This window comes from Eucalyptus grandis, chromosome 2, assembly GCF_016545825.1.
Source record: "Eucalyptus grandis isolate ANBG69807.140 chromosome 2, ASM1654582v1, whole genome shotgun sequence".
Lineage (NCBI taxonomy): Eukaryota > Viridiplantae > Streptophyta > Magnoliopsida > Myrtales > Myrtaceae > Eucalyptus > Eucalyptus grandis.
This window is the reverse complement of record NC_052613.1, coordinates 35,247,738-35,258,145: the sequence shown is the minus strand read 5'-3', so window position 1 is coordinate 35,258,145 and position 10,408 is coordinate 35,247,738. Positions and strand designations below refer to the sequence as shown.

At 39.1% G+C, this 10,408-nt stretch overlaps 1 protein-coding gene across 1 annotated transcript; it reads right to left on the bottom strand.

Annotated features, from left to right (window-relative positions):
- Positions 1-6,840: 6,840 nt before the first annotated feature.
- On the bottom strand, positions 6,841-8,780 carry LOC104430483. Its single transcript, XM_010043235.3, has 2 exons — positions 8,333-8,780; positions 6,841-7,356 (listed from the first exon to the last, which is right to left on the bottom strand). The coding sequence occupies exons 1-2, from the start codon at positions 8,710-8,712 to the stop codon at positions 7,188-7,190; spliced, it is 549 nt and encodes a 182-aa protein (XP_010041537.2). The 5' UTR covers positions 8,713-8,780; the 3' UTR covers positions 6,841-7,187.
- Between the last annotated feature and the right edge of the window lie 1,628 nt (positions 8,781-10,408).

Here is a 10,408-nt window from a genome sequence, read left to right as displayed (position 1 = left end):
AAGCACGCTAACAGCCGATCTTCAATGTGATCAATTTAGTGATTAAGATCTAATCACCTATACAATTAAATCTTCCAATGACAATGTGGTTTCCACGAATAAAGTTGCTTATTTAAAGGGACAATAATTCTTGGCAATTTGATTGACAACACATAAAATTTCTCTCATAAGTTTGTCTTTGGAAGGCATACTGTCGATATTCCATAAGATTTAGGTTTATCCCAAAAGAAATATCTCGATATTCACGACATGATGCATACTTATGTAGAAGACATTTTCTTCCCATATGATATGGACAATTTTTAGGACTTGATTATACCAACTTGACAAGTTTTATGATTCACTTGCAATTTTTAAAAATTTAGAACTCAATTACATTGTTGTGATAAGTTTTAAAACTTGATTACACTTTTGAATGTTTAATGACTCAATTGTACTTTCATGACAAGTTTTAGTACTTCTAATATAACCCCGAACCCTCTTGTTCAAAGAAAAGTGAGGATTTGCTTCCCATTCAATGAAGTGATTAGAGATGTCAAAGAAAATTAAGAGAAGCTAGGAAATAGATTGGAGATACTGTATCTCCAAATTTCATAATGGGAATGTCGTGTCATATAGCCGCGTTCTTGGCAGGATGAGAAATTGGAGGGATCCATCGCTGGCATATGCAGAGGAGAGGAAGGGGTGTGTGTTGGAGGCTTTATGCAGAAAATTCGAGCTCAATCGGCTTAAATGGGAGAAACCCTAGCCGTCCAACAGGCGTTAGTTTGGCTGAGGAGAAACCGAACTGGTCTGACAGAACCCTCTTCAGGCGCACGAACTGATCTGCTTGTCTCCCCCGTGTGCATCTCCAGCGATTGTATCTCAGCCGTGGATTCCATCTTGGGCCGAAATGAAGTATCTTGGGCCTCTCATCCTATTGTCCTGGACTGCAGAGAAATGTTGGCCCAAATGCCGAATGTCTCCTTGCGATATGAACCACGCCAATCCAACCGAGCTGCCGATTGGATCGCCAAATCTCACAACACAGGTTCTCTTCCGAGCAATTGGGTATCCCATCCCCCACATGAACTTTATCTTATATTATGTTTAGACTTTCGTTCTAGTTGTAATCAACCATCCCACTATTAATAAATGAAGTGTTTTCTGACCAAAAAAAAAAAAAAAAAATAGCCGCGTTCTCTCCGGTTCAAAAATCATATTTGAGATGAGTTGGGTCAATTGACCAACGGAACCCCGGCTTCATGCATACGAGAGAAGCATATTGAATCGAATCATAAATTGACGGGAGGTCAAATGATAATTTTTAGGAGAGATCTCAACGGTAAAAGTAGTGCACACAGATGATACAAAACACTTTGATTTCCATCTAACCCCTAAAGACAAAAAGTCTTGATTGTTTGTTTATTTGCCCTTGCAATCACCGGGATATTAGTGTGGTTTGTAGGACTTCTTGCAATCGCCTGAGCATTTATCCGCATTGTAGGACTCCCTGCAATTGCCTGAGCATTTGTCCACACAAGCTTTAGCCTTTCTGGCGTCTGCACGTAATAGAAAGTAGGGTAAGAGCCGTATAAGAGCCACATGAGACCCATCGATTGAATGATTCAAATTCAATTTAATACATAATATATATACTATACTCATGTAATGATTTCTCGCTTTGCATGGATGAAGATTCTTTATTCCTGTGTTGCGGCACAATGTATGAAAATGCTTAGGATTTTGACCATGCTTGTCCAACTTGATTTTCATTTTTTTTAAATACCGCAACGCTTATCACAATTACAGCGACCTGGCCCGTTCAACGTGAATCGAAGATCCAAAGCAATACTAAAATGGGTGATTATTGTGAGGTGAGTTCAGTCATTGATACTTAGCAAATTTTGTCCCCAAATGGATGAGATAAGATTAGGAGAAGGATTAAGAAATAATTCTTAAGAAAGTCTTACCCACATTTAGTAGTCCAAATGGACTACATAGCAATGTTGTCTAAAACTGCATTATTATAATAATTCTAAAAAAAAATCCAGGCATCATCACTTATGAGGATGAAATAGATCGAAATACAACAAGATAATAAACGATTTGCATCTACAGTGGGTATAATAGATATAACTTTCATCATTAATTTAGGATGGTGCCCGGTGGTGTTTCTATCTATGTTTAACATCTAGTTTAAATCAAGTCACCTCACAAATTATGGGATTTATGGGAGACCGACAACTTAAACATAGACTTTGTGGGTTATTGAACACCTTTCTGATGCAACCTTCCACCAATCCTTGGCTCGCTTTGCCTTTGGGGCCTTATGTTATCTCATTTAGAAAGTGAGGAATAACATTATCTTTCGCAATGAAAGATTATTCCTCCTGGCTTTAAAAGACCACCTTCGTAAAGCTATCAATGATAGGGCTTTAACCTTCCCCAAGGTCCCGGACAACCCCGGTAATAGAAGACTCCAACTTAGTTGGGGCATCCACTCCTCCATCTTTGATTGATTATGCTTACTATTGGCCCCCCTTGTTCCTCGGCCTGATAGTTGGTGAAGTTGTCCTTTGCTACATTACTGCACATCTCGCTGTTGCTGGTTGATGCTTCTGATGGAACTCTCCCGAGCCTTTCCAGATGATGCGGCTCATGTTCCTATCTTGGTGTCCCTCCTGCTCTTTTCCTCTTTGTATCTTTTCCTTGTGTGGGCCACAGTGTTGTGTGCTCTTCCCCTCGTCTTCTTTGTTGGCTACTGTTTTGGCCTTCTTTTGCTGCTGTTTTTATTTGCATTGTATCTCTCTCACAGCTCTTCCTCCCCTTTTCTCCCCCTGGCCCCCTTCCACTCGTTTGAATTTTCTGTCTTTCTGAGTGTAAGTTGGTGCCGGGGCCCCCTTGCTATACAGCTATAAAGCTTTTTGTGCAAAAGTCTATATACCTCTTACATTTTACAAAAAAAAAAAAAAAAAAAGACAACTTAAACACAGAGCTTACACAAATCATGTACTTTGCTAGGCTCATTCTAGACTCAAGGCGCGCATGGTATCGTTTCTACTTGGGGAAACAATTTCTTTTCAGAAATAGTTTTTTTTTTCCATTTATACTTCCTGAAACAATTTCTGAGTAAAATAACGAGTTTGGTAACTATACAAAATTTTTATTTTGAAATAAAAATGTGTTTGGTACAATTCATAAATTTTTGTATTTATTCATTTTTTTCTTCTTGCTCACGGACTGCCAAACGTTGACTGCCAACTGCTACTCACCGCCGCACGATCGCTAATCGCCTACCGTCATCGCCGACTGCTGCCACACTATCGCCACCCACAACCCACCAACCGCTACTGCCGATTGCCGATGGTCGGTCGTCGGAGGTAGATGGGCGACTGCGGGAGGGGGCAGCCGCCGATGGGTTGTGGGCAACGGGCATGTGGTGACAGTTGGCGCCATGCGATGGCGAGCAATGATCGATGGCCGGCTATCGCACATTGGGCAAAGCCGTTGGCCACCGGTGGTGGCAACAATCTATGCGGTTGAGTGGCGGCAAGAGCAATTGGCCTACAAAGGGCGATGGTTGGCAAGCGGACCGGCGGTTGGCAAGTGGTCGGTGGTGGCCGCAAAGAAGGAAGAAGAACAAAAGAAAAATAGAAAAGAAAAAAAATGGCTTATTTCTTAAAATTGTTTTCGAGAACAAGGATTGTTTTTAAAAAAAAAAATTATTATTTCTGTTCCAAATCTATTCCCTAGCTACTTTTCTATTCCGGGAAATAAAAAAATAAGTTAGCGTTACCAAATAGATTTCTATTCTTTTCTTTTTTCGGAGAATAATGTAACAGAAATTGGGAGAAATAGAAATGTTACCATGCGGGCCTCATTAGCTCTGACAAAATGATTCCCTAGCAACCTTGTCTTACCAGTAGGATCAATTGAGAATGTTGTCGTTGTTAATGTAGTTCCATCAAACAATAGAGATGACACTGTCGAATGGCTTCATAAAAATATAGGACATCAGTCCATTCAATTAGACTCTAAACAAAGAAATTTTGTAGATATTCAAGCCGATGCACTTAACCTGGTTAGCTAGGATTTCAAGATGCGACTCTGTGAATACCTGTAGCAGGGTCCAAGCATGTAGACATCACTCAACCGAGATCACAATAGTTGACGTGAGTCACTTGTGGTGAGGCAGCCCCACATTTCTTCATGCATCCGATGTAACAAAGAGTCGGCAAGGCAGAATACAACGCATTTTGCAGTCAGCGGATCTACTATGGGTGCATTTAATTGGATTTTTAAGGAAAGCCTTTGGAAAATGCAAAGAGATGCTTTGGGCTTTCAACCTTCAGAAGGCCAATTTTCTCCTATAGGATTTTTAAAATCTTTCTCAAACATCTAATATTTGGCCAAAAGGCCTTTAGGTGTCCAAAGCCCATTGAAAATGTAGGTTCCAAACGCACCCTTTCTCCGGAGGACATGCCGATGAACAGAGTCATTACCATGTTGAAAGATTTGATTTCCATCTCTTCTACACTTCTCTTGCTGTTGTTGTGTTCCTTCTATTGATCTAGGAGCGAGCACTTGAAGCCATATATGTACAGATATATAGATCTATATAGTAGAGCATTAATTGTTCAATGGCCTTTAGTTGTAAAATGTCAAAAAGAAGAAGCCTTGTGCAGCTTAGGTTATATTTCTGCTGCTTCTAGTCAAAGCCTTTTACGACTACTCAATAAACGCCAGATAAGGAATTTAATGATGGGCTAGATTTTCATCGTGTCTCATATCCTTGCTTTGCAAGTTATGAGTATCACTTGTTGCAAGCTTAATCGAAAATAGACAATGTTAATATTTGTAACCGTCAACCAATCGATATTAGATAATATATATATAATTTGATATGCTGAATACATGATTTGTATTTTCCGTGATTTACCAAATCCTACAGGTATTCAAAATATAGCATGTATCTTATATATCTCTTTCCATATCATTTTGCAGTGTTTATAAAGGAATATTATTACTTATATTTATTATTCCAGTGAAATATAGTGATAACTACAATTATCCGTGCTTTCAATAGGGGTGAAAGAATACATGCCCGTTTTGATGAGCATAATCGGATAATTGATAAGTGGGTCCAAGTCCAACGAGCCATCTAATTGCAACATCGGAAAAGATCAAAACAAACACTCGAGCATTGAAATAATCAGACTTTAGTAGATAGTAGTTGGGGTAACCAGTTCTATAAAGGGCAAGTTTCATACCAAAAGTCCAAAAATTTACCTAGTCAGGTTCATTCCAATTTTTTGAACTGAGAATCGAATCAATCGGCCTGAAATTAGCCCACCTTTTTTGGGGGGCTTTTAACCATGTATACTAACAAAAAGGACGTGTGTGTTCACACAAAAGCGAATGGACAAAAAAATTATGAAGGAAGAAAAGTTTCATTTAAAGTGTCTCGGGAATCATTTAAACCATCTTAAAGAAATTCTTTTATCAAAACTTAGATTGTACGAAAGACTTGTTGGACAAAAAGAGAGCTACATATTGAACATTTTTTACTTGTCGTTTTATCAATTGTTTTGTGGGGTATTACTGTATTGTTACTGTATGTCTTATTATAAGCTTTTGCTTCATCCAAGGACCCACGTGCAACTGCTGAAAAAAAAAAGGTGTACAACCTTAAGTACCGAATATAAAAGGAAAAAAAGCTTGATAATAGCTGGAGATGTACTATGAAATATTATTAGTTTCTTATTAAACATATGAGTGCGAATTCTATATGTATGATTTAGTAACATACACGATAAATTTAAACAAAAAAAAATACACTATAATATTCTAGTTTTCAATATATAATCCATACAATAAATTAAGCAACATCTTCTTTACTTAATTTATTAAGTCAATCCTAACTGAGATGGCAATTTATTTGGTACACATGAAGACCCACATTGCACATTGGCTCACCCCAGATAAAGGGACACCCACAAGTGAATGAGCAGATGCGAGAGGCACTTCTATGCCCTCAAATTCTTTTTCCACTTTTAGTTTCTCTTGCCTCAAGTAAAAATTATATGTTTTTCGTTCATGTGACTAATATAGGATGGGGCAAATGTTAGGAGAGTATTCATGCTCTCCATAGGGATAGTGGATTATAAATGGACGATACTTGGAGTGGGCGGTTCCCTCAAGGTCCCTCCGTCTGAGATACCCAAGGAAGAGGTTCGAGTTGACGTGGATGGGAAAAGAGAAAATTACTTGCAAGGGGCATGGGATAGGGACGAGACGCCTCCTAATCATAATAGGGTTGGCGATGCACCTCGCCCCCATTGTCATCCCTAAGTGTAATTGGATGTTTCGATTCAAAATTAGTTGGCATTGCCAAACGAGCTTTAGTATTACTAAGTTTCGAAGGTTTAGTTTTGACACTTCACCAAATAAGGTCTTACCTTTGTTATTTGGTATTTTCTGAGAGCATTATTGTCTTGGGTTCCTCAAGATTATCTTCTTCCTTTTAATAAAAACAAGTGTCCTTAAGGAGAGTAAGATTTTTGTTATAATTATTGAAACAACTTCTCTTCGGTTTCAGTTTTCTTGTTCCGTATAGAAAACTGAACCTTAGAGGTAGGCAAACTCCAATTCGATGTAACAATCCCGTCAATCTCAAGAAACCAAATAAGAAACAATTCGAAACCTAAGAGGCTTGCCCACATATGAAAATGTTTGTATTTGACGAGGCATGCTGGACAGTTGGACTTTGTGTTATGCTCCTAATCTGCATATGAAAGTCTGCCGTTCGTTAAACCAGCCATGTCCAAAAGTTCTTGCTTTGCAACCTGAAACATGTCCAAACATTCTTGCTCTGCAAACCTCAGACATTCATTTATACCAACCAAGAAAATTTGTTTCCATATATCTTATTTGTGGCCTGGAACCAGTCACGACTCCATGAATGACAACAAGAAATTAAAAGATGGTAAGATCATGGAGTGCTTCCTTGTTTTGAAACGGTGAACAAGGCTCAGTCCCTCCAAACATCATAATCTAACGCTCAGTTCTTTATGACAGATGAAACTGCACATCCACAAGCAGTTTCTGTTCAGATCCAATCCAAAACATGAATCCTCGTTCCTCTCTTGGCAATCATTCGATCAAGGAAAAGCAGAAATGGTGATGGGGGAAAAATCTTTCGACCATTAAATGTCCATTTCTTGGTGATGATGGACTTGCTCATGGCTGTGATGCTTATCCGATCGTTCCCCACAGAAGCAAAGAAACAGGCCTAACCTGGCTTTGTTTTTCCTCTCTTTAGCGCTCGAACGAGGCGTGCTTACAATTGTTGCTGCCGATGGGACCCTCTTCCATCTACAATGGCATACAACAGGGATGATTTTGTTAAGGAGTGTCCTCGTAAACTTGTTTAAGTAACTCTACGAGGTGTACTTAATGCTTATTGCGCTGTCCTCGTGGATCTGAACATCACAAGTTCAAATGACTTGAGGAGCTAAACCAATGTGCATGTGATTACTAAGACATAGTTCTTATTTAGTAAAAAGGGCGAAGAGTTACTGCTTAGACGGCGACAGAGTCGCCGTTCAATAGACTAAATACGTTTTAGTTAACTATAAACTTTTTGCTTTTCTAAACCAATTTAGAAAGACCAAAGACTAGTATCACCAGAACCTCCACCTATCCCTCTTGTCTCTTGTACTTGGCCCAACGAATAGTCAACCCATCAATTTCCATCTACTAAGGTTTGTTTGTTTTCAGTTCTTTGACAATGGATGAGCATGCGGTTCTGTTAGGTGTGACTTTCTTTATTATATTGCTTTTCAGCCTTCTCTTTTTTTAATCTTTTTATTGCTATTGGATTGGAACGGCCTTCTCTTTTTTTTAATCTTTTTATTGCCATTGGAATTTAACTTTTATTCAATGTCAAGTACTTAAATCTTACGAAATACATAAGTGTCGTCATGAAATTTACATGATTTTTTCCATATTCAAATTACTTCTTTTTGTCCTTTCCAAACTAATAGAGGCAAGACATGGCATAAGGAAAGAACAAGCATCAAGAAGAGAATTCATAAAAGATCAATTTCATTGACTAACGCAACGAATAATGTCATGGTGGATCTCCTGGTGAGAAATCTCTAGCTGAGAATGTGGTATTACTGAAAACAAAAAAATGCATCGTCCTGAGAAATTCGTATCGAAAGAATGCACTAAGTTTGCACCCTAATCATCCCAGAAGAAAACCAAATGAATCGAATTTTTTATTTGTGGGAGAAGGAGTCTTGAATTGATTTCCCCATTATTGCCTAATCTCTCTCTATCTTCTTACCTTTGCTCCAGTTCATGTTCAACGGCCTTGATGAACAAGCTATCCTCCTGGACAACCATCGCGACGGGCACGCCGCCGATCCCACGGGCCAACGCGAGCATGATCTCCTTGACAAACCCCTTGAACGCCTCGGGGTCGATCACCCCGTCCTTGTCCTCGCCACACCGATCCAAAGCCGCACCGAACAGCTCATCAGCCCCTTCATCTGCGTCCCTCTCGTGGTCCGAGGCTGTGCAGCTCCACCGGAGCTGGTCGCGAGAGAGCAGCCCATCCCCGTCGACGTCCAGCTTCTGGAACCGCTCAGCGGCGCACTGGCCGAAGGCCTCCCCGTCGTCGATGAAATCTAGGATGGTTTGGTCGTTGAGGAAGAGCACGGTCATGGTGGAGAGAGGTTTTTTTTTTTTTTTTTTTTCAAAAACAAAGTCAATGTCGAAGGGTTTGGTGGCTTGCGTGTTTATACCTAGAATTTGTTTGTTTTACACCTCACGACTCTTGCTTTATATAGATTTTGTTTCAGCCCATACGTCAGGTTTCCATTGATTTTGTGGGCCCTGCAGCCCGTGTCTTTCTAATCAAATAGGAATTATATCCGAGTTTAGGGTAAAAGAATTATAAAAAATCTCTTAAATAAACCCATATGTGGACAGCGCAATTGGTTAAGATCAACTTCTTCCATTGTATGGAAATCGAGAGTTCGAAACCCTAGCTTGCTAGCGGTTTAAGTGGGGCCCTTTAGCGGTGGTTTGTTGGGCCAATTTTTCTCGAGGTATAGGCGTTGTAAGTCCTCTATCGCGGAGGCCCATTAGACCCCGAATTGGTGTAATAAGCCAACAATCCAGTGGATCCTTGGTCACCAAAAAAAAAAAACAAAGAGAAAAATCTCTTAAATAAAAGATATGGAATTCGAATAGACTAGATTGAAGCTTTGATTAATAAGGACAAAATAGGAATTCTATAGATAGAAATTGGGAGGTGCTGTTGGTATCCCTTCAAAGGGGAAAGGAATATATGACCGAAAAAAGAGGAAAGGAATATATGACCGAAAAAAGAGGAAAGGAATAGAATTTGGGTGCATTCAATAATTTATCATGGGATTGAGTAGCATTCACGAGGAATAGAGAATTTTGCACTGGACTATGGTCAACCTCTGGTTGGAAATCAATTGAACCCACTTGATCTAATCTAACTTTCAACCAAGGTGAAAGAGAGTAGAATTGATTTCAAAGTAACCATCGACCTAATCAATCACGAAACACAAAATTTTTCATAAAATAATTTTTCTTTACAAACTAAAGAAATTTGTAATGCTCGATACTTTATGAGTGGTTGGAAGGAGTTGGATGGAAGGGGGAGGTGAGGGGTTCAAATCCCCACATTCTCAGGAGATGGGGTGGGGATGAGTAAGTTTCATGAGTGGGTTTCGACTCCCACACCCCGCAAGAGGCGGGCAAAAGTCCGAGAGTGAGTGTAGAGTAGGCGTAGAGTAGAACTGACCAAAAAAAAAAAAAGTATCACAATTCACAAGGGTCTCGCAAGTAAAGTCCTAAATAATCTATCTTTTCACCTTTTTTATTTTTTTATTTTTGCTCGCCCAATGCATCTTTCTATACTTCAACAAAAATAATATCGGTACGTTTGCCAGATTCAAATTTTTCCGTCGGTAAGTTCGTTTATTTGCAACAAACTTAACAGTCATTAAGCATAATTGGCATAACTTTGTTCGGAAGAGTATGGAGGGAATTGCAAGTAATTGACAACCAAAGGGTCTTCTACAAAAAAAAAAAAAAAAAAGGGGAGGGGGGAGGGGGAGTAACCGCAAAGTCCAAAGGATTTAAGGGAATAATTCTAACTAACACAAGAAAATCGTTTTTTTTTCTCCAAATTTGGGAAAATAGCACAAATAATCCCTCAATTTTGACCTAATATATAAAGCAATTTCTAAACTTATAATTTGTTCAACTAGTCCCTAAACTTTAGCCCAATACTTAATGTTGTCCCTAAAATTTTAAATTATTCAATATAGCCTTCAAAATTTTGGTACATACTCAATTTCAAGACCAGATTATACATTGGCCA